Here is a 23,434-nt window from a genome sequence, read left to right as displayed (position 1 = left end):
ATAATACTCAGCCTTTTTTTTTTTTTTATACAATTTTAATTGCTACAATGTGCATAATTGGAAAGAAAAAATAATTTTAAAATTGTATATACCATTATTTTGGGCCAAAAAGCCGCAACTTTCTTTCCACATGCTTTCAACCCTGCGGTTTATGGAGGAATGTGGCTAATTTGTGCATTTTTTTTTTTTTTCTAACGGCCACAAAGGGGTACTCGAGCGGAAAAGGTAAGAGTGAGACCGGTGGAATACGTGTGCCGAGGAAGTGACTTTTACCGGTCTTACCCCATTCGTGCTACGCTAGCTTGTCAATGCCGTGTCTCAGCGATTTTTACCAGTATGTTTGGTTTTTTTTTAATCGGCCCTTTTAGCATGCCGCTAGCATTAGCGCGGCGGTGCGAGGTTTGCACTCTGTAGGCCGGGAATTGTGGTAACAAAAATACTGTTCATAATTTTAGCATCTGCTTTTAAATGTAACAATGGCAAGCGTTTCGTTGTAATGAAATATTGGTCATTTTGAACAAACATCAAATTGCAACAGAAACTCAACGGATACATATTTTCATATATTTTTTTTTTAATTGGCGTAACATTTACAGGGAGAAAACATCCACGAAGAACCAGTAAATAGTCTGGCCGGCACTTTTCGCCTCCGGCTGCCTCGGCCAAACACTTTTTGGGGAGGTTGCCGAGATGATATCTAATAAATACAATATGTTTGCAAAACTACCAAGGCGGCTTAAATGGCGGAATTTCGACGTGGACGAAGTCAGGCGGTAACGACCGGAGTGAAACCTTTCGCAAATCGCGCACGACTGTATTTACAAAATATTGTTTTCTTTTTTTGAAACATTTTTCCTCCTGTCTCACACGTTGAGGGTCTTTTTGATGGAGAAGATGATGTCTTTGATCTGCGGTATGCTGTTGTCCTCCAGGATCTTGGCGTACGGCATGGGGATGTCCACGCCCGTCACACGGGTGGCCGGAGCGTCCAGGTAGTTGAAAGCCGGGCCTTGGGCACAAAAAAATAATAATAAAACATGATAAGGTCATGAAGAGAGCACTTTTTTTTTTTTTTTTTAAACAGAAAATGCAAGGAACTTAAAACATTTCCCTGAGGGGCTCCATTCCAAGTTGCAGCCAATTGAAGGATGAAAATGGGACTTTTATTCTTCTGAAATTGCATTCTTTTAAACTTAAAAAAGGTCATTTTTTATCCTGTTAGGATTTTCTCTCAAGTTTTGGGGGGGGGGGGGTTCTTTTTATATATTTACAATTTTCTTTTTTTATACTTGTTTTAATCTTTTTTTAATTATTTTTTATTATTATAAATATATAAAAAAAAATATTTAAAACGATTGAAACAAGTGTAAAAAAAAAAAGAGAATTTCCACTATACTAAACCTTTCTTGAAAATAAATTAGCAATTTACTTTTCCTCATGGAGAAAAATGCAAATGTCCAAAAATAACAACAAAACAAAATATTGAAGGTGAACTTTTTCTGAAATTACATTCTTTTAAAATTATCTAAGGTCATTTTTAACTTGTCAGGATTTTCTCTTTTTAAGTTTTTTTGGGGGGGAGGGTTGTTTTTACATATTTACAAATTTCTGTCTTTTTTTTCCACTTTTAACTTTTTTTAATTATTTTTTATTAATTATAAATATATAATTAAAGAATAATGATTAAAAAAAGATTGAAAAAAGTGTTAAAAAAAACAGCCACTGTACTAAACCTTTTTTGAAAATAAATTAACAGTTTTGATCAGAGGGAAAAAAAAAACATTGGTGAACTCTTTCTGAAATGACATTCTTTTAAACTCATAAAAGGTAATTTTTATCTTAGGATTTTCTCAATTTTTTTTGTGGTTTTGTTTTCGTATATAGAATTTTCTTTTTTTTTTTACACTTTCAATTTATTTTATTATTATAAATATTTTTGGGATTCTTACGTTTAGGACTTTTTCCTTTGAGAATTTTTTTTTTTTTTAACTTCTCTTTGGAATATTGGCAGTATCCACAAATTCCTCTCAAAAATGTAGTTTTGGAAGTATGATTTTCTTCTATTAGATTTTTTAATTTTTTTTTTTTTTAACTAGAAGACTTTCTGATTGAATCCGAGTTGTGTTTTCGACGCGTGGAGCCAGGCCCGGTTACCTTCCATGATCCTGGCGCAGATTTCGGCCCCGACCCCGAACTGCGGCCAGCCGCCTTCCACCGTCACCAAGTGGTTGGTCTTCATCACGCTGGCCTCGATGCTCTCCACGTCCATGGGCCGGATGGTGCGCAGGTTCAGCACCTGGTTCACAAAAAAAAAAAAAAAAAAACAGGTTTCCCCCAAAAATGGTACCGCACGCAAGCGGGCCCCGTCCGCTTTCCTACCTCGCACTCGATCCCCTCCTTGGCGAGCACGGCGGCGGCGTCCAAACAGTGGCCCACGTAGCGAGAGTGCGACACCAAAGTCACGTGAGAACCTGAACGACGACACGCGACCGCGCGGACGTTAGCGACCGGGTCGACCAGTTCGTGAGGAAGAAAAAAATGGCATCACCGTCATCACGAGATCGCTGAACCAAAATACGGCAGAAAATATTGGCAGGGAAGGAAAAAAAAAAAAAAAAAAAAATCAAGCTTTAAAATGAAATATATCTAAGTAAGAGGACGCCAAGGGTCTGCGCAAGTCGGCCATCAGGGACCCAACCAACCCAGGTGAGTGCGCACACCCCGACAAAAAAAAATAAATCCTCATCTCATAAGTAAGTCAGTAAAAAATAAATATATTTTTTTACTATAGAAATTATTTAAACTATACATGTATTTCTACTATGCAGTTTATTATCAGCAAAAGCTAAACAAAAACGCTTTAAAAAGCTTATTTTGTTTAGGCTTGGAACGCATTCTCTCTTTTTCCATTCTTTGTAATGGGAAACATTGATTCGGTTTTTGTACAATGTAAAAACACCTATATTATGATACAAAACAACATTTGGAAAAAAATAATGAAAAGATACACCAAAGTAAACATTTTTACCATACAACATGCAAGTACAAAACTTAAAAAAAAAAAAAAAAAAAAACCTTGAAAAATTAAATACCAAATTATTCAGATAAGATTAGAAATTTCAGCACCTAAATTGAAAAGAATACAAATATATATTTTTTTAAAATAAATAAATATATATATTACATTTTTTAAAATTACTGACTTTTTTACATTACAAAAGAAATATTCAAACAAACTAAAAATAGAATTGGATAAAAAAAAAAACGCATCTTCAAAAAAAATTAAACATGAAAAGAGTGCTCAAAATTTTGAAAACGATTCCCATTAAAACAAAATTTTGAAAAAAACCAACTGAAAACGCAAACTGAATTTTTTTTAACAAATTTGCATAAATTTGGCAAAGATAAAATTTGGAAAAAAAAAAAAAAAAATGAATACTTGTGACCTTGGCTACCTCCCGCAATGTTTCTTTGTAGTAAAATGGGCCATTTTTCTTTTTCCTTAATGTCAGCACTTCAAGAACATTTTTCATTTTTCAACGACGGTCGGAAGTCGACCGGCCGACGCTCACCTTGCCTCTCGATTTTGGCCTTTCCGATTGGCACGGTGAAGTCTTTGGACTGCGCCTCGTCAGACATCTCGAAGGGGACGCCGTACATCAGCTCGTTCTCCAGGAACACGACTGCACACAAAGTTTGGTTGTTTTCATAATTGTTTTTTTTTTGGGGGGGGGGGGGGGGGGGCAGAAACCGAGACCAGGATTTTCCTTTTTTGTCAGGCCGTGCGCACTCACCCGGGTTGTCGTCTCTGATGGCCGACTTGAGCAGACCTTTGGCGTCCTCGGAGTTCCACGGACTCACCACCTTCAGACCCGGACAGTGAGCGTACCTGATCGCGCAAAAACAATATTGACTCAAGTTCAAATCGGGTTTGTATTTGTGACGTGTCTGAGGAAAATATATTTTTCAATCCATTTAAAAAAATAAAATAAAATAATGACTTAATCATTCTCACTTGTTTCCAGTGATGTTTTACTTTTTACAGAAAATTTTGTAAGTTTTGCTTTTCACAGATCCTTTTTGGAAATGTTTTACTGTTTGATCGAGAATTTCAGGAAATTAATGTTTTTCTGATTAATATTTTACTGTGTAATTTCATGATTTTTCTGTACTTTTCAGAGATTTTTAGTCTTTTGTTTTTGGGAAAGGGGTTGTTATTACGAGGGAATATTTTGTATACAGTGATGCCTCGGTTCTCGACCACAATCCGTTCCAGAAAACGGTTCGAGAAGAAATTTGTTCAAATACCAAATCGATGTTTCCCATTACAATGAATACGAAAAGAAACAATGCGTTCAAAGCCTAACAAATTTGGCTTTTCTTGATAGTAAACTGCATAGTAGAAATACATGTACAGTTTAAATACTTTATATAATAAAATAATTTCAGAAATATATTTATTTTTTGCTTGAAATGTATGCTTTAGTAGTAGAGTATGCTAGGTTGGGAGTGCTTTGCCGTAACTGTAGCATAAGAAGAAAAACAACAATCACTACCGGGACACTTCTGTGTACAGAGGCTGCGTTATACAGAAAAACAAAAGTGTGCTGGTTGCGCCACGCACGTTATGTCATTTTTTTGGGGGGGATGTTCGAATTGACAATAACAAAACGCGTCGTGGGTGGGTCAGCTGCTTGCGCCGCACGCATTATGTTATTTTCGGGATTTTACAGGGGCGTGGGAATTCCCAACAAAGCGCATCGTGGGTCAGTTGGTCTGGCCGCGCAAAATTTGGTATTTGCGGGTTTTGTTTGGGGCGCTAGAGTACCGATTTTTGTTCGAAAACAGAAGCAAAATAAAAACCTTGAAATTTTCGTTCGAAAACCGAGGCTTTACTGCACAATGAAATATTATTTTTCCTGCTTTTGATGGTCTATTTTTTTTAATAATCAAAGGAATTATTTGAACTCATTACTGGACTTTTAATTAACGCATCCTCCTGTGGCTAAACCAGAAAAAAACCTCGGCCGGTGTATAAAACGCGGAGGACGGCGGAAGCAGCGTCGCACCAGGCGGCGAAGCACTGCGAGTGCTGCGCGGCGACGCCGGCCGAGGCGCCGTTGGGCCCCCGGAAGACGATGGGCACGGACTGCAGGCCCGCCGACATGTAGTACGTCTTGGCCGCGGAGTTGATGACCTGGTCGATGGCTTGCATGGAGAAGTTGAAGGTCATGAACTCGCAGATGGGCCTCAGGCCGGCCTGGGGGGTTAAAAATACAGAAAACACTCAAATTTTGGACCCCGGGAACGTACTCGCAAGGCGAGTCGACCGGCGCGCTCACCATGGCCGCGCCCACCGCGATGCCGGTAAATCCCATCTGGAACGTACAACAAAACACTTAGCCACATACTTAAAGGCGACAAAAATGCACACAGAGATGGCGCCGTCTTGGGGCGCGTTCGCTACCTCGGAAATGGGAGTGTCGATGATGCGCTTGTCGCCGTACTTCTTCCACAGGCCTCGACTCACCTACGAAAAGACACAAACCACCGTTCGGTCAAAGCGACGCGGCCCCCTCAGGGATAGACTAAATATTATGTAATATTGGCAAGGAAATGTTGCTAAATACAAAAATATCAGCGCATTTCAGGTGCCCGAGGAAAGGCGGTGCCGACCTTGTAGGCGCCGTCATACTGGGCAACTTCCTCCCCCAGCAGGAAGACGCGCTCGTCCCTCTCCAGTTCCTCGTCCAAGGCCTGGTTCAAGGCGTCTCGGACCGTCACCTGAGCGCGGCACAGGCCAGTTTCACAACGTGACACCAAAATATTTCACATGCGCGAGCGTCTGAAGAAATGGGGGAAGGAATGGTGAGGGGCGCACCGACAAACTTTGTTAGGAATATGTGAAATTTGGCAATTTTTGGAATGCGGAAAATACTTTTTGGGCAGCAGCTGGTAAAGGTAAATTGCATATGAATGTATGAAAATAGGGACGGCTCGGTGGATCAGCTGATAAAGCATTGGCATCACAGTTCTGAGGACCCCGGTTCAATCCCGCCCCCGCCTGTGTGGTGTTTGCACGTTCTCCCCGCCGTGCCTGCGCGGGTTTTCTCCGGGCACTCCGGTTTCCTTCCACATCCCAAAAACATCCAACATTAATTGGACACTCTAAATTGCTCCTAGGTGGGATTGTGAGTGCGACTGTTGTCTGTCTCTATGTGCTCTGCAATTGGCTGGAGACCAGTTCTGGGTGTACCCCGCCTCGTGCCTGTTGACAGCCGGGACGGGCTCGAGCACTCCTCGCGACCCTCGTGAGGATGAGAAAATGGATGGATGGAAATAATGTAGACTGTCTTAATATGGGGAAATTTAATGTGGAATTTCACTGTGAAAATGTAGAATGTTTTTAATTGTGGGGAAAATATATTTTGCATCACAAAAGGAAAGTTTTGAATCTGATGAAATCTCAAGAGGAGGAAATAACGCACGATATGTCTAAATGTGTAAATTATAACAGAAAAATGTGGAAGTTGTGAATTATTGGAGTGTTGAAAATAGGGTTAGGGTTAGATTTTATGGAGCTGAACATTGTGGGAATGATGCGACTTGCTTGAGAAATGGTCAAAGGAGTAGTGCAGCCTTTTAATCGTACACATCATAATAACAAAGTAATTTTTGGCTGTACCACAACGTGACTGCCTTCAACATTTACAGTTTCAGGAAACTCGATATGGTCTTTGACTCAATGAGGGTTGGAAAAGACGGTTCCAAATGAAACAAATGTACTCAATGAGGAGGCGCCGTATTGTGAACATGCGAAAACAATATTTGACGCAAAAAGTGACGTTGACATTTTTTTTTTTTTTTTTAAACCTGGCACCATCTGAATGCCAGCAGTCGGGTTGAGCCGCGGTGACGTTAGCCTGCTAGCTACTGACACTGACCTGAGCAGCGGCCGGCGCGCTCCTGTGGAAGGCCCGTCGCCGGAGCACCGACACGGCATTCTGACGGAAGTCAACATTTTACTCACACACGTGACCAAAACGACACCGTTGGCGTGTTTTAACACGTTTTCGTACCTTTCCGGAACGGAGAACGGACTTCACGGACAGCGCCATCTTTAACCAGTCCTTTTTTTGGCAATGAGAGGGCGTTTCCGGTGGAAGGCGAAGCAGATTTCAACCAATCACAGTGGCGGCTTTACTGTCGTCAGCAGGAAGTGTGATCACAAAGCCAATCAGAGCGACGGAAATGTTAAAAGAGGCGTAGTGTTATTCACAAGCTCCAAGGGCACGCCATCGCCGCCACACGAGTGCGCGTGCGCACTACTTGACTGGGAGGAACCCCTCCCCACAATATTAGGTACCCGATACAATCTCATTCTCATAACACTTTAGTTCATTATTTTTAATTTGTATGTTTATTCAATGCTATTGAGTGTAGTTTTAGACGATTTACTTGTGCTACTCATTCATCTCATTAAATACATTATCACAGATTTACTGTGAATTTTACAATGAAAAATACAATATTGGTCAAATTTGACAAATGGTTAAAAAATGGTTAATTAATTATAGACAAAATATGATTTGCGCAAATGCATAATATTGATGAAACAAATTTCCACGTAGTTAGAGAAGAAAATGACTGATTAATTCTTTGTAAACAACATTCCAGAAGCATTTTTCTCATTAATTATTTTTTTGTATTTATTGGTTAAGTAATTATACAAAAACATTTGTAAAATAATTAATTTTACATTCAAAATTTTCAATAAAACGAATTGGATTGGCTGGTTAATTTCTTATAAAATGATACTGCATTGGCAATTATAAATAGTTTGTAAAAGGGGCATGAATTATTTGATCACAAAAATACCTATATATTATGTATGTAAAATATGGTGAAATTGTAATATACAAATTTAATGACATCTTGTAAAAAAACATGGCCTTTGAGCACAAATGTTCACCATAACACTGAAAAGGGACATCCAAATTCATTATATAATGCCAAATGCCTTGAAATATACTTCAAAACATAGGGGTTGAAAAAAAGTGCATCAATCACAATCCAGGCCTTTATTGTTTTTTTTTTTATTGACATCACAAAATTTGGCTTGGGGTAGGAGTGAGGGGGAGGGGGTAAAGTGCTGCAGAGGAACATTCAACCATCATTCAAGTGGGGGGGGATAATAAAAAAAACTGCAAACATTCAAACTGGCTTCATTTGCCATAAAACTGCTCACCCAAAACCAATTTGTAATAATCCTAAACACATTCATCACGTGATCATATGGCGCAAAAAAAAAGGAAAATAGAAGGGATAATTTATTAAAACAAAACAAAAACTTAAAAGTCTAACCAGGATCCTCATTCAAATTGTCCAAACTGGGTGGAAAAAAAAATTGAAATACTAGCTGGAAAAAATGTGCGCAGCCAGCTGTTGGCCTTTCCTTCTTTGAAGCCAAAATAAACTTTTTGAGCTTGTTTTGCCGTTTGTTAAAAAAAAAAAAAAATGGACACAGAGTGCAGGATTTTTGTTGGATTTGTTAGGATAGGGGGAAAAAAAACATGTCTGAAAGTCATTCCCACAGGAAAAAGCACAAAAAGGTCCGTAGAGTTACTCGTTAGAACATCTTTAAAGTTTGTTTTAGCGGCACAATGAGCAAGCGCCAACAAAAACATCGCCTAAAATCTTCTATTAGCCAAAATATGGAGAGAAAAAAAAATATATTTTATTTTGGGAAGTTAAAAAAAATAATTGGAGATAGATGCTTTTGTTGGACATTTTCCCCCAAATTTTTAAAATAGAGACACTCTTAATATAAAAATGTAACATTTTAATTCTTTCCCCAACTTCCTTGCATTAAGTCATTTCCAGTTCTTTCTTTAGGTTTTTGTTATTTAACCCCAAATATCGTTTTTAAACACACAAGGTGTGGATAACGCGTCTTCGGTCAGAGGGGAGACGATGCTCCGGTTCCAGGCTGGGGGACGCGGAAGGCGCCATAACAACAGATGTTTGGATTCGGAACAATCCGTAAGAAAGCAGCTGGATGTTATCTTCGCCGCGCGAGGTCAGCATTCGGTTTTTCCAGCATTCCGGTTTTTCCACGACAACCGAAGTTAAAAGTAGGAATGTCAATTCAACGTTTGGATTGTTTTGTGCGGGATTTGTCTTCACATGTGAGGGAGCGTCGCAGGACGGCGGGCGGGGTGGGGGTCAGAAGACGGGCCGGCTGCGGTCTACGGTCTGGGCCTTCTTCAGTTGGCCTTTGCTGAAACCCTGGATGGAGCTCAGCAAGGCGGCGCGGGCGCCGGGGGGCGCGGCGGCCGACGAGCACGAGCTGGAAGCCGACGAGGATGAGGACGACGAGTCCAGCGTGGGAGGAGGAGGAGGACGACCACCTGGACGTGAGGGGGAGAGCCAAAAGGAGGATAAGCGCGTGGCAGAAAAACGAGAAGAATGCTGACCTCCGGCAGGGGGGGATTGCACAAAGATGGGAGGGGAAGGTTAGAAAAGAAAAGCGCGCACGTCCTCCGACAAAGTTCACCTCCGCTCTGTTATTTTATTCATCAACTCACCTGGAAATTTCATTTTTAGATTCATTAATGAATCACATTGAAAAAGCACATATTAGCTGCTACAACATTACTCAAAAACAGGGCATCGTTTCAAATAGATAAAGCAAAAAAACAAAAAGCGCAAGCAGATTGTGATTGGATTGGCAGAAAATCGGCCAAAATGTTGCTCATTGTTTTCCGAATTAAAAGCCGATGTTTGCAAATGTCACATTTTCATGACGCACCTCCGCTTTCACGGAGGGCGACAGAAATTGGGAGATATTTCATTTACTGGTGAGAGGTTGAAATCGGCAGGATTTGGACAATTCAGTTCAACAAGGTCTACGAACAAGAAACAGATTAGGAGAATAGTTGTAGATTAATTTAATAATGATTACCGTAATTTCCGGCCTATAAATCTTGACTTTTTTCAGACGCTTTCAACACTGTGGCTTATGTGTGGCTAATTTGTGAATTTTTTCTAACGGCGACAAGGGGGCACTCGAGCGGAAAAGGTACGAGTGAGACTGGTGGAATATATGTGCCGAGGAAGTGACTTTTACCTGTATGTTTTTTTTTTTAAACTGGCCCTGTATGCGCTGCGCTAGCGTTAGCACTGTGCTAGCATTTTTGTACTGTGTTACTGCCGTGTCTCTGTGATTTTTAACATTTTAATTTTTTTTTTTTAACCAGCCCTGTTAGCGCTGCTCTAGCATGTTGCTGCCACGTCTCAGTGATTTTTACAGGTATATATATTTTTTGACTGGCCCTATTAGTGGTGGGCTAGCGTGTTTCTGCCGCGTCTCAGTGATTTAGGTATGTTTTTTTTTTTTTTATAAACTAACCGCGGTCATGCTACCGTGTTGTTGCTATGTCAAGCTAAGCCAAAGTATTAAAACTTTGAAAACTCTGTGTGCCGTCTTTCATTGTAAATATCTTGTGTTTCAATGTGAGCTCTTGCGGCTTTTACACAGGTGCGGCTAACCCTGTACCAAATGGTATTTCCTTTACAAATGTACTGGGCTAGGCTTATAATCCGGTGCGTTCTGTAGGCCGGAAATTACAGTAGTTGTCGATTAATTGCTGCAAGTCTATTTTTTTTTTATTCTTATTTTGTTCTCTTTATAATGGTTCGGGGGGGGGGGGCAAAAATTCACCACTTAGAATGTAGCTAACGTGGTGATTGTTTAGCTCCCCTAAACAAATTTCAAAATTGTTATATTTATTATATTTACTATCATCCTTCAAGGGGACAATCAATTCACTTGTGCCGATTATCGTTACAAACATTAAGCATTCTGCTGATTGTTTCTAACTTTCTTTTAAAATTCAAGTTATGATCATTATTCCTCAAGGGGGAAATGAGACAGTCATTTACTTCCGTTTAGCATTTAGCTAATTTAGAACATAGCTAACATGACAGTTTATCTCCAAGTAGCATGGAGCTAAAAGGTAGCTGGTGTATGGACTAACGGTTAGCATGTTCAAGTTATGAATCAAGTCTTTTGATAAAGACAAAAAAAGAGGACCTCCAAAAGTTGCCTTTTGGGAAGCAAAAAAATTGAAATTGTTAACAAGCGAGGCGGGTCAGTAGCAGACCACATAAAAAATGGGGGGGGGAGCCAAGATGCAACGAGTTCAGACAGACAAACAGACAGGTCACAATCTCCAATGACAACGTTGGAATGCGTTTGTCACTTTGCATTCCATCACTGCAGATTGCGAAGCTTTTTACATTTTTTTTTTTTTTTAAACAAAAGTTGTGCGTACGGCTTCGGCTTCCGAGCAAGCTGCGCTCGCACCCTCATCGGCTTCTGATGGAGTTTGCGTCGAGTTCTCACTGGCTGGGCTGGGCTCGTACCCTCCTCCCCGATCACATGAAAGCGATTTTTAAATAGCGGACGAGTGTCTGGACAGTCGATGACAAAGTTGCCTCGAAATCCTTTGATGGGAAATTTGGGAGTCGGGAATGAGGGAACGATCCCCGGCCGTGGAGTTCTCATTGGATTTGGCTTTCGCTCGAGCTCATGGATGCTGCTGGGAAGCCCGCAAGTACGACCACAGCTTTTTTTTTTTTTTTTTTTAAAAGCCCACCAGTGACCCCCCACCATCATCATCATCAACGTGGAAAAAAACGTTTACTTTACCCCAACGACACGGTCAGAATGGCGCATGCTCTACGGTGGAGACGCACGGGATAGAGAGAGAGACCACAGTTAAACAACCAATCAGCATCCGGACAACAACAAGAGGATGAGAGGAGAAAACCGTGACAGCTTTTTCGTGGGTCTCGTCGCACTTGCTCAAAAAGACCCGAGCCACCGTCTTGGGCGCCGTCACGCAAGACGTCAGTTCAGAGAGACACAAAAGGGTTACCTCTCGGCGTCTTTTCTGGTTTCTTACAAAAAAAAAAAAAACCAAAAAAACACAGGACGCCATCTTGGATGAGGTCAAGATATACCCACGAGACTTCAGTTCAGCAAGCATTTAGGTTCCATTAAATTTTTTTCCCCTAATTACGTGTAAACTAAGCTAATGTTAATTGTAAAAACTTTTTGGTGTACTAGAGAGCTGTCGTACACCGTAATTTCCGGCCTATAACACGCAACTTTTTTCACATGCTTTCAACCCTGCGGCTTATGCGGTGATGTGGCTAATTTGTGGCCGCAATGAGGCACTCGAGCGGAAAAGGTAAGAGTGAGACTAGTGGAATATATGTGCCGAGAAAGTGACTTTTATTGGTATTTTTTTTTTTAAACCAGCCCTGTTAGCGTTGTACTCGCGTGTTGCTGCCGCGTCTCAGATTTTTACCGGTTAAGTTTTTTTTTAACTGGCCCTGTTAGCACTGCGCTAGCGTTAGTGCTGTACTAGTGTATTGCTGCCATGTCCCAGTGATTTGTACTAGTATTTTTTTTAACCGGCCCTGTTAGCGCTGCGCTAGCGCTGCACTAGCGTGTTGCTGCCGCGTCTCAGTGATTTTTAATGGTGTTTTTCTTTTTTTTAACCGGGCCTGTTAGTGTCGTGCTCGCGTGTTTGTGCTGCATCTCAGTAATTTAGTCCCCCCCCAATCGGCTCTGTTAGTGGTACCGTGTTGTTGCTATGTTAAGCTAAGATAAGATATTAAAACTTTGAAAACTGTGTACTGTCTTTCTTTGTAAATATCTCGTGTCTCAATGTGAGGTTCTCAGACACAGCTGGGGCTTATGTATGTACCAAATGGTATTTCCTTTACAAGTGTACTGGGTGAGGTTTATAATCCGGTGCACTTTGTAGGCTGTAAATTACGGTACTTCCTCTGATGGCTAAGGTGCATACAACAGATGGGTTGAAGCATGAAACCATGATGCACAAAATTATATAATTCTTTACATTTTAGTTATTATATTTCGCAAAATTGACTTTTTATAAAGTAGAATACAGTAGCGTGCACAGTATTTTTCTAGGATCTGAAAGGGAGTGACGGCATTTGCAAGTAATACGGAGGACAGCGCAGAGACCGGACGGAATTTAACTCTTAAATCAAGGTACCGTATTATTTTCTTTTTTTAAAAAAAAATTTTTACACTCGTATGACAATGTTAAATATTGTCACGAATATGAGACTTCCAAAGCTGTCAATGGCAGCGAGTTCTAGATTGCGCTCAATTATTTCCTACAATGCTGATTCTTGATCGAATATTACAAAACATTGAAACATGACAACTAAGTAATGCAACAACGCGCATACTCAGCGGCAGTGACATTAGCTCCACATGCTAATCTGTTCTGATTGCGCGCTTTGTTATGGCTTTAAAAATAAATAATCTTCTCTACTTTGCATTCTGTGGCGGCTTTGTGGCCGCCATGCGGGAATCGTACGTCCGGCGCTCGTGGCCAACAACCGACACGTGGACGAGTGACGTTTAGACATTAAGAGACGACAAACACACGAGACAAAAATACTGGATAAAAGGAGGAAGAGGACAGAAAAGAAGTCAAGACGGCAGAACGGGTGCACGAGGGTACCTGCGGTGGGTGGCGGCGTGGGGGACGAGGGGCACGTGGGAGGGGAACTGGCGCCTGAGCCTGGAGACACATCAACGATATGAAGAGGTTCAATACGTGCAGGTTTGAGTTCACACGGAACATTTTTTTGGACACGTTCATGCATCAAATAATCTTTAATTTAATTTATTTCACATTTTAATCACAATAATCTAGCCACACACTTTTATTTATTCTTTTATAATTATAATGTAGTCAGTCAATAAAAATATTTACCCACAGGAGCTAATATATATATGAAATGTCTTTTTTTTTTTTTTTTTTACAATTACTACATTTAATGTTTTTCTTTTTTTTTTTTAACTTGAGCAGATCTAATAATCAGTTTAATCAGTCAAATGGAATATCTCACTCAATTTAATCTGGTTTAAATATGTTCTATCATAGATTACATTTATTTAGTTTTATCGATTGAAAATACATAACCTCCTGTAGCTGTTCAAAATTATTACATGCGTTTAAATTAGTTTAACTTCTTTAATTCATTAATGAATTCAAATAATTGCATTTATCTATTTTGATTTTTTTTATATTTAAATTACAATTCCAAATGAATTTTTAATCAAAATTGAATTCTGGCAGGGAAAAAAAGTAAAAATTAAATTTTTGTATTTAAAAAAAATAACATTATTCTAAAAATGTACTACAAAACCAAGTTACACACCAGAATTGTTGTTGTTTCGGACGGAAACTGAGTCATCTTCGTTCTCACACGTGGACTGCCTGCACTTCTGCAAAGATTTACAACGTTGCGTTACAAGCGTCACGTTGGAGTTCGGGCATGACGACGACGGCGCCAATGACGACAACGGATGCCGCCCTACCTTCCTGGCCAGAATCTTCCTCCTCTTCCTCTCCTCCTCGGAGTCGTGATGAGACTGCGCTCTGGTCAGCCTCCTGTGCTGGTGCAGCTTCAGGAAAAACAAAAAAGCGACTTCACTCAGAGCGTACAAATGCGTCGGAGGAGGGAAAACGAAAACGACGCGAGAATGTCACGTCGGTCAAGTTTTAAATCCGTTTGATGCTAACCCACCATTTTCTGCTCTTCCTGCAGTCTTTTCTCCACACGTTCCTTGGCCGCTCTCAGCGCTTCCTTCAGCCTGCTGGGCACCTGCAGGGAGACGCGCAACAACTCGGCGTCTTACTTCGACCTTCAACAGAACTGCGACGCCCCCAAGGCCAAAAGCGTCTTTTTACCTTGAGCGGCGGTTTCTCGGAGTGCTGTAGCGCCACGTCGCTGAACAGCCTGCGCAAAAAGGAAACAGGAAACATGTAAAAGGACACTTTACAAAAAAGACAGCTTGTACTTTTCAAGATATGTGTCACAGTAAAATGTGTAACATACTGTACAAAAATTGACTGAAATACTCATTGAAAATGTTGCATACTGCACATTACAAATGTATACAAGCAAACATGTTACATACTGTGCAGGAAACGTTACATTAATAAAAGTTATGCACTGTATATACATGAACATGCTAAATTCTAATGTATTTAAACCATTTTACATATGCACATGAAACATCCTATTTCAAGAAATGTTACATAGTTGACACGAAATGTGAAAAACTGTTGCGCACTGTATGTACCATAATTTCCGGCCTATAAGGCGTGACTTTTTTCACACGCTTTCAACCCTGCGGCTAATCCGAACGTCCCCGTTTTTGAACGAAAATTTTGACATTTTTTTGCTTCTGTTTTCAAACTCGATGCAGCTAATTTTTCTAATGGCCGCAAGGGGGCACTCAAGAGGAAAAGGTAAGAGTGCGACGGTGGAATATATATGTCGAGGAAGTGACTTTTACCGGGTTTTTTTTTTTTTAACGGGACTTGTTATTCTGCGCTAGTACTGTGCTAGCATGTTGCTGTTGTGTTACTGCCGTATCTCAGTAATTCTTACCAGTATGTCATGCTAGCATTCGCGCGGCGCTAGCGTGTTGCTGCCGTTTTTTTTTTCCCCCTTTAAACCACCCCTGTCCGTGCTACTGTGTTGTTGCTATGTTAAGCTAAGCTATTAAAACTTTGAAAACTGTCTGTGTACCATCTTTCTTTGTAAATATCTCGTGTTTCAATGTGGGCACTTGCGCCTTTTACACAGCTGCAGCTTATGTATGTACCAAATGGTATTTCCTGTACAAATGCACTGGATGAGGCTTATAAATCAGGTGCGCTTTGTAGGACGGAAATTACAGTAAATAGAAACTTATTATATATTGCAGGTGAAATGAAGAAACGTTACAGGCTGTCCATAAAAATTAATAATAGAGACAAAAACATTCTGTGCGCACAAATTACAGCCGAGACACGAAATTAGTTGTGTGTAAAAGCATGCAAGAAACCAAACGAGTCACAGACAGTACACAAACATCCACCAGTGAACAATATTGTGACATACACTACGAAAATTTTACAAACGCACAATAAAAATGCCTTTTCAGAAAATTACCCCCCCAATAAAGAATAGATAGATAGATAGATAGATAGATAGATAGATAGATAGATAGATAGATAGATAGATAGATAGATAGATAGATAGATAGATAGATAGATAGATAAAAACTTACGGTGTCTGAATAAGTTGTGACACTGTGGGCATCCGTGACTTGCAGGCCTCTGTGGACAAGATGGACCGCAGCACCGACACTACACAAGCGCACAAAAAAATTCAGAGTGGTACACGCAAAGAAAAGATCGAGCAGACGAAATGCGCGCACTCACCCACGGACGTGTAGGGGACATGGGGATAGGAGTCCACGGGGACGCTGGCGGGCGGGCGGCCAGAAGCCAGCTCGTAAAGCAAATGGCCGAAGCAGAAGACGTCCACGCTTTCTGACGTCTGCACCGCCATGCACATTTGCACTTAGGTTACCGAACGCGCTTTCTTTCGCACCACAATCAAAGCACACAGCTCTAAATTTACACTTGCAAGAGTTAAAAAAAAAACAAAAAAAAAAAAACGTGTTCATTCGACTAGCGACACGGGGGGGAGACACACACGTACGTTAATCTTCCTGAAGCGGGTGACGGTGGGTCGTAGGGCCGCGGGAACTCCCAGCACGCCGTTCTCCACGTCCGTCAGGCGGCACAGGCCCTGATCCAGCATCACGTTGGACGCGTGCAAGTGGCCGAAAAACAGGCCGCTGTCGTGGAGGAGTCGGAGGCCCTAAATGCGCACGTATACGCTTTAATACCCGCGTTTGGCAGCGTGCGCACGTGCACGTACCTCCAGTATTTGTCGTCCGTAGAGTTTGATGTGGGACAGTTCGAGAGGTTGACTCTTCTTGGGGTTGCCGTACTTCTTCAGGAAGTTCTCCTGGGGCTTCACCTAATGTGACATTCATTTCATAAGTTCGCAAATCAATACAAATTTCTGTTTCTTTTTTGATTCAGGAATAGGTTTGAAGTGTTGAAAATAGCTTGAGAACAAATATATCTTCACTATTTTGTGTTGTAACTCGGGGTGCTGGAGTCGTGCGGCATTTCGTCGCCTCAAGACTGAATAAAAGTCTGCATAATTTTTTATTTTTATTTTTCTAATGAATGAAAAGCAGTTTCTTACATACATTTGAGAATTCTGCCTTTGTTAAACTAGACCAAAGGGAACCACAAAGGATTTTACGGGCAGATTTGTTTCCACCTCTTAACTCAGCCAATGGTTTTGAACGAGTTTGAGAAGATGCCATAACCAGTATTAAAGAATTTAAAGCTTTTTGTCTGATTGGACTGAATGTACTGCACACAGATATATAACATACACAAATAAGTCCCATGCTGTACAAAAACACGTTACATGTACAATTGTACATGTTTTCTCAGAAAGTACAAAAGCATTATAACATATATAAAATGAATTTATGAATATATATATATATATATATATATATATATATTCATTAAACTCATTTAATTTATTAATGAATTCAAATGATTGCATTTATTTACCTTAACATTTTTTTAAATCCTAATTATTGAATTCTGACAGAAAAAAACCCCACAAAACAAAAATTTTTGTATTTACACACACATATATATATATACACACACACACACACACACACACACACACACACACATAGTACACAAAACCAAAATAACATTCACATGACTTAGTGTAATTGAATATTCGAATCACTTGACGTGTATGTTAACTGTCACACAGTACTCAAATGTGACATGCGCAAATATGTTACCTACTGTACATAAATACCATAATTTCTGGCCTACAAGCCGCAACTTTTTTCACACTCTTTCAAACCTGCGGTTTATGCGGTGATACGGCGCTAGCGTTAGCGTGGCACTAGCGTACCTGGTTATAAGCTTATATAAGAGTTAAACTCTGTGTACCGAGGCTTATAGTCCGGCACACTAACGCTAGCGCGGCGCTACCGTTAGCTAGCTCTTTCTGTGTATTGAGCCTTATAACCAGGTGCGCTCTGTAGGCCAAGAATTACTGTATATTAGAGTAAGGAAAAGACAACAACCTACACAGTTTTTAAACGAGAGTAAATATTTTTTTCTGGAATCAGTAACTCGTGTCTCGAACGCGTTCTTCAAGTCGCCGTATGACACATTCAGGAAACCTGGGAATGTCGACGTTTCCTACCTTACAGAGGTGGTCTCGCAGCGAGCCCGCCTCGACGAAAGGCCGGATGAAAAGCGCAGATGACTCACTGGTGCTGGAGAACAAAAGCGGGCACACGTACGGACTCTGGGGGAGGAGAGATGACGTCGTCAGGAATCCCACAAAACCGGATATCGGACCAACGGGGAGACATCCCGTAATATGTCGCGTACGTACAGAGAGGCTGGTGAGGAGCTTCATGGTCGACTGCAGGTCTTTGTCGGACAGGAACTTGTCGGGGCCCAAGTCCACCTAGACGCGCAGAAAACGTTTTGGAACACAAGCGCTGGGGCAACACGTAGACAGACAAAATGACAACACTTCACAAGGATACTGTCTATAATGGTGTCTCATTATGGACTTTAGATCGTGTCGATGTACGCAGGGGATAGGGACCTCATTGCTTCATTAAATGGCCATTGCCCCATCCCCCCCAAAAAAATAAATATAGAGCTAATACGACGGGGCTTCTGAAAAAAAGGGGGATAGGCCCCACCTCCACACCTCCCAAAAATGTGCAAATACCAATCCGTTAATACACAGGGACCTGCTTTATATTGGTAAAATATCGCTCCTAGTGGTCAAAACACTAACCAAAAGGAGCAGTACAATGTGCATTGATTTGAAGCAAAAAAAATAAAAACAATTTTTTTTGTTATTACGATATTACAAATCTGACACAGACTATAGGAATCTCAATTGGGGGGGGGGGTAACTCCACACCTTCTTGAAAATGAGCAAAAGCGTTTCACTGTGGTGCGACACTCACCCAGCTGAGCAGGTACCTCTCGTTGGCTTGTTCTTTGTTTTTCAGCAGGAAGTATTTCTTCCTGATCCTCCAGCCTGCGGAAAGGAAGACGGCTGTTACTGGAGCGCTGCTCCCGAGCCTGAGGAGCGATCGTGGGGGAGGCGTACCGACGTCTTGGAGGGGCTCCGCCACCTCCCACTTGGGGTCTGAGCGGAAGAACATGGAGACCTGCTGCAGGGCGATCTCTGAAAGACACACACACAGTAATAAGACACGCAGTAATAACATAATCAATTTGGATGTGAAGAATTTAACTGTCTGTACATCAAGATATCATGCTCTGGCCCAATGGAAATTACACCGGTCCTTCTGGAGTGGGCTCCTTGAGCGCCGGGGGGGCAGTACAATACAGACATAATGAACACTCAGTGAGCTGCAGCAACATTACTGGTTTCGCAGAGGATAAAGAATATATACCTGGGAGTATAGTCATATTGTCTGTCTATATATATTGCTTCCCCATTGGTGTTCAAATATCCATTGCTTAACGCAGTCATTCTTGAACTTTTGACACCAAGTACTACCCCAAAAAATGTAAAATTTTTCAAGTACTAGAATTACGGCCAACATGAAAGATAAAATGTACAGCGCATGAAAATTTTAAAAAAGAAACAAAAGTCATGCACTGGATTTTTTTTTTTTCACCTGTTGCATAGCAACACACTCCACTCTTATGTTTGAATGACATCCAATTGTTTTTAAATTTACTGATTTGTCATGTAACACTAGTGGTATTCATGTACTTGGCTTTGATAATCACTGACTTAAAGTATTCAAACCAACGCAACATCGAAGCTAGTTTCATGAGCCAGTCTATGGCGTTTTGCACCGTCTTTTAGCCTGAAGCTAGTTCACTTTTATACGTTCTGTGGTTTGGTTAAATACACAGTATTTCTCTTTGCTTCAACTTTAGCTGGGAATGTGGTAAAAGAGCTTGAAGATTTCGTCACCCTCTGCTACTTGCTGGGGAAAAACTTGTAAATTTGTCCCACGACTAGTCAAATCTAATCCGATTACGTTCAAAAATCAGACTCATCACACAAAAAGGAACTTATTAGACAATTTGCACTTGCTTCAGGCCAATTTTTACTTGAAATTGGCATAAAACTACAATCTCGTTAGCGCAGGTGTGTGCGTACCTGTGTAGTTGACAGCGTAGTTGTTGGGGTCCAAAAACTTCTTGACGGGCAGGGCGAAACACAGCAAAGGATGCTGGGTAACGGCGTCCAGGTAGGCCTGCAGGCCACGCTGCCTCTCGGCGATGAACTCGCGCTCCATGTTGCCGATCAGCTTCTTGGGCGGCAGAGGGAGGCTGACGCCGCTCACCTGTGGAGCGCAACGTCATAGTGTGAGGTTTCTGTTTGATTTTGGTTTTTTTTTTTAAATAGTCGGTATTTTTTTTTTTTGTTTGTTTTTAAATCAAATCGAGCTCGTGCGCAGCGCAGTCACGAGAAACAGGAAGTGAGCGGGAAAAACCTCAGCAGAAAAACTGGCGGCATCCTGTCTTGAGATCTTTGCCGAGGTCAAAGCCGGGACCTCTCCCTCCATTTTTTTTTTCTTAAGCACTTGGATTTGGTTCATGTCTAACACACGATACGATACTACACAATATTATCAGCGTAGGTAGAGTGAAATTCCTGCACGACACCAAATTTCCCCTCACAGCATTAAAGTATAAAAACCTTTCTAGCGTCATTGCAACATGCATTATGTAATCTTTAAAATAATATGCATGCAATCTTTATTTATTGCTTAAAGAGTTTTATCATTTTTGAAAATGCCTGTACGATAAGTTCACCTTTTAATTCCATGATTTCATGTTGTAATTCTTTACAACTATATAGAAACAATAGCTTTACACTTCTTTATGTATACGGGCCCAATCCAATAATGTACTTGACAGAACAAAAAATATAAATATGCTTTTAATGTGCTCGCAGTTTGCAACACAGCAATACACTCAGAACCGGTTCTGATAATTTCAGAATAATAAATCTGAAGGGTGGGCGGCACGGTGGAGCAGCTGGTAAAGCGTTGGCCAGGACCAGGGTTCAATCCCAGCCCCGCCTGTGTGGAGTTTGCATCTTCTCCCCGTGCCTGCGTGGGTTTTCTCCGGGTACTCCAGCTTCCTCCCACATCCCAAAAACATGCAACATTAATTGGACACTCTAAATTGCCCCTAGGTGTGATTGTGAGTGTGGCTGTTTGTCTCCATGTGCCCCGCGATTGTCTGGCAATCAGTTTAGGGTGTACCCTGCCTATCCAGCACTCCCCGCGACCCTCGTGATGATAAGCGGCAAAGAAAATGGATGGAAATCTGAAGGGGTTTTTTTCCACCCCCCTCCCCACACACAATTCTGAAAATGTATCTGAGGTCAGCAATCTGCAAATCGCAAGGTGCGTGTAAGAAAACTCACCATCAGGCTGTTGTTGAGAGCGTCAAAGTCACTGTAGCGCCGGATAACCTGCAACAAACGCACACACTTAGTGGAAGTCAAATAGGGACCGTGATAGGTTGTTTTCCTCCAAACGGAAAAAAAAAAAAACAGTTGTTGACTATGATGACGCACTCACCTGCCAGCTTTTATCCGAGGACACGCCCCTCTGCACTCGGATGATGTACTCCTGCGCACACAAAACAAAACTGCACAGTTTCAAACAGATCGGGCTGATTTGCGGACCAATTCAAACTATCGCATCACAGCCCGCCAAGGGAATTGTTTGTCAGTGTTAAGATTGCAAACTATTTAGATGAGTTCATTGGCATATGTTGAGTTCTGCCCTGCGACCACTTCAGGCTGTAGTCCGCCTTTTGCCCAAAGCTAGCTAGGATAAGCTCCAGCATTCCCGCAACCCTCATGAGGATAACCATCTTGGATAACGACATGACACATATATTGAGTTATGAAATTAGACTGAGGGGGATTAGAATTCATTCTAACTATCTGTCAACACAAAATGATTTGATGCAAATTAATGTTGCGGTGGGCAATTCAAAGTTCATCATGACAAAAAAAAAAAAAAATCCCAGAACAGAAAATAACAACAATACGTTTTATGAAGGACACCAGTGTTATTGTTTTTTATTATTTATTGTGTATTTTTAAAGACCATATCGTTGAGTCCTTCATTAGTTAGTGCTTCCTAATGAATAATAAATAAAATGTTTTTTCTTTTTAAATACACCTTCCAAAAAGCTGACGGTTTGCCGTCGTCGAGAGTTTGTGATAATAATGAGGCTCTGGCATCCGCGTTAACATTTGCATGAGGAAAACAAACATCGGTTTTGGTTGGCATTTGGCGTTAGCATGCTAGGCTAACTGTCAGCCTCAGCTGATCGCGGGCGGAATCTCGGACAGCCCGGCTGTGTGTCCATTATCGGACAGGCGGTTTTGTGATTTTGTTAACAAATTGCACGGCTCGTTTGTTGCGTGTCGAATAATCACGGAAAGCTGGCGGATTTAACCCAGTGGGGCCCCTCAAGTCACAGTCAGCACTTCATTTCTTTTCAAAAAAATTGCTCCAGAAGCTTCCAGGAAATTGCCTCATTACAGTGGCAATAATTCAACCGCGGCCCAAAAAAAGGAGAAAAAAAGAAAAAAGCCTCCGTAAAAATGGCGTGGGGAAGGGGGGGGGTATTTCCTGCCCCCTACCTCCCAATAAATATTCAGTACTCCAGTCGGAATCGCTTTTCACATGAAAGACGACGAGCGTGTCCGATAACGGAACCACAGGCGGGGTGCCAAACGTCACGTCGGGCAACTTGAAAACGACGAAAGTGTCCGATAAAGGAAGCAAGTGGCGGGCAGGCCAACCGTTCGTGAAAATGACGAACGTGACCGAAATCGGAACCGCTGACGTTCGTCGCCCAGCTCTGTCGCACAAAGCACACACGGACGCTCATCATGTGACTGCCGCGGCGCTCGAAAGGTAAAACGCTCACCGTGTGGGACTGCACGTTCTGGCTGACTTCGATCACCGCCGTCAGCGGGACGGTGTCGTCCAGCAGAAGCCAGCCGGGATTCGCCTTCGCCAGGTAAGACATCCCGGACTTGAGAGGGAGGACCGGGGGAAAGCGCGCCTGTGTCCGAAGAAGCTCGAGCCGGGCGAGAGCGGACAAGTCGTTTCGTGTCAGCGAAACGACGAGCCCAACTACCGCTGCTGAAATGAAACCTGGCCGGAGGTTGAGCAACCGTTGGCAGGAGGGGAGAGGGAGGCGGGGCGAAGGGCTCTCTATCGCCACCTTCAGGAGGGAGGGAGACGGACATTTTTAACAACGTGGAAAGTCAAGATTTAGAAAGTCGTGTACGTGACGTCACCATTTTCACGGTGCCATATTGCCGGTCAAAAACAGCTGCTCGACATTGTGGGAGAAATTGAACCGGAGGAGAA

General features: G+C 41.7%; 2 protein-coding genes across 3 annotated transcripts; both read right to left on the bottom strand.

Annotated features, from left to right (window-relative positions):
• Positions 1 to 786: 786 nt before the first annotated feature.
• On the bottom strand, positions 787 to 7,189 carry pdhb (pyruvate dehydrogenase E1 subunit beta). The gene is made up of 11 exons (XM_061832758.1): positions 7,080 to 7,189; positions 6,945 to 7,004; positions 5,677 to 5,784; positions 5,468 to 5,530; positions 5,343 to 5,378; positions 5,070 to 5,260; positions 3,795 to 3,889; positions 3,573 to 3,683; positions 2,380 to 2,471; positions 2,155 to 2,296; positions 787 to 1,009 (listed from the first exon to the last, which is right to left on the bottom strand). Exons 1-11 carry the CDS (start codon positions 7,116 to 7,118, stop codon positions 864 to 866), a joined length of 1,083 nt encoding a protein of 360 aa, XP_061688742.1. The 5' UTR covers positions 7,119 to 7,189; the 3' UTR covers positions 787 to 863.
• A 1,526-nt stretch (positions 7,190 to 8,715) lies between these two features.
• Positions 8,716 to 23,285, bottom strand: pxk (PX domain containing serine/threonine kinase). 2 transcript variants are annotated; one of them, XM_061831366.1, is made up of 19 exons: positions 22,986 to 23,285; positions 21,617 to 21,667; positions 21,460 to 21,507; positions 20,182 to 20,368; positions 19,150 to 19,227; positions 19,004 to 19,077; positions 18,412 to 18,486; positions 18,217 to 18,321; positions 16,837 to 16,938; positions 16,615 to 16,776; positions 16,332 to 16,449; positions 16,178 to 16,256; positions 14,808 to 14,856; positions 14,644 to 14,721; positions 14,435 to 14,521; positions 14,275 to 14,341; positions 13,572 to 13,631; positions 11,714 to 11,743; positions 9,272 to 9,410 (listed from the first exon to the last, which is right to left on the bottom strand). In XM_061831366.1, exons 1-18 carry the CDS (start codon positions 23,085 to 23,087, stop codon positions 11,727 to 11,729), a joined length of 1,539 nt encoding a protein of 512 aa, XP_061687350.1. In that variant the 5' UTR covers positions 23,088 to 23,285; the 3' UTR covers positions 9,272 to 9,410; positions 11,714 to 11,726. The 2 variants fall into 2 exon arrangements, with proteins under 2 accessions (XP_061687349.1, XP_061687350.1); XM_061831365.1 differs by lacking the exon at positions 11,714 to 11,743 and having other exon boundaries at positions 8,716 to 9,410.
• Positions 23,286 to 23,434: the final 149 nt, after the last annotated feature.

This window comes from Syngnathoides biaculeatus, chromosome 10 (genome assembly GCF_019802595.1).
Source record: "Syngnathoides biaculeatus isolate LvHL_M chromosome 10, ASM1980259v1, whole genome shotgun sequence".
Taxonomy (NCBI): domain Eukaryota; kingdom Metazoa; phylum Chordata; class Actinopteri; order Syngnathiformes; family Syngnathidae; genus Syngnathoides; species Syngnathoides biaculeatus.
This window is presented reverse-complemented; position numbering and strand designations above follow the sequence as displayed.

Excerpts from the sequence above, each read along its gene's own strand:
- pdhb (XM_061832758.1), bottom strand. The coding sequence starts at position 7,118 with ATGGCGCTGTCCGTGAAGTCCGTTCTCCGTTCCGGAAAG. Across the intron at positions 2,472-3,572 it reads GGCCAAAATCGAGAGGCAAG|GTTCTCACGTGACTTTGGTG; the intron begins GTGAGCGTCGGC and ends GTCGTCGTTCAG. Across the intron at positions 2,297-2,379 it reads AGGAGGGGATCGAGTGCGAG|GTGCTGAACCTGCGCACCAT; the intron begins GTAGGAAAGCGG and ends TTTGTGAACCAG.
- pxk (XM_061831365.1), bottom strand. The coding sequence starts at position 23,087 with ATGTCTTACCTGGCGAAGGCGAATCCCGGCTGGCTTCTGCTGGACGAC. Across the intron at positions 16,777-16,836 it reads ACGGACGACAAATACTGGAG|GGCCTCCGACTCCTCCACGA; the intron begins GTACGTGCACGT and ends GTGCGCATTTAG. Across the intron at positions 14,522-14,643 it reads TGCAGGAAGAGCAGAAAATG|CTGCACCAGCACAGGAGGCT; the intron begins GTGGGTTAGCAT and ends TTTTTCCTGAAG.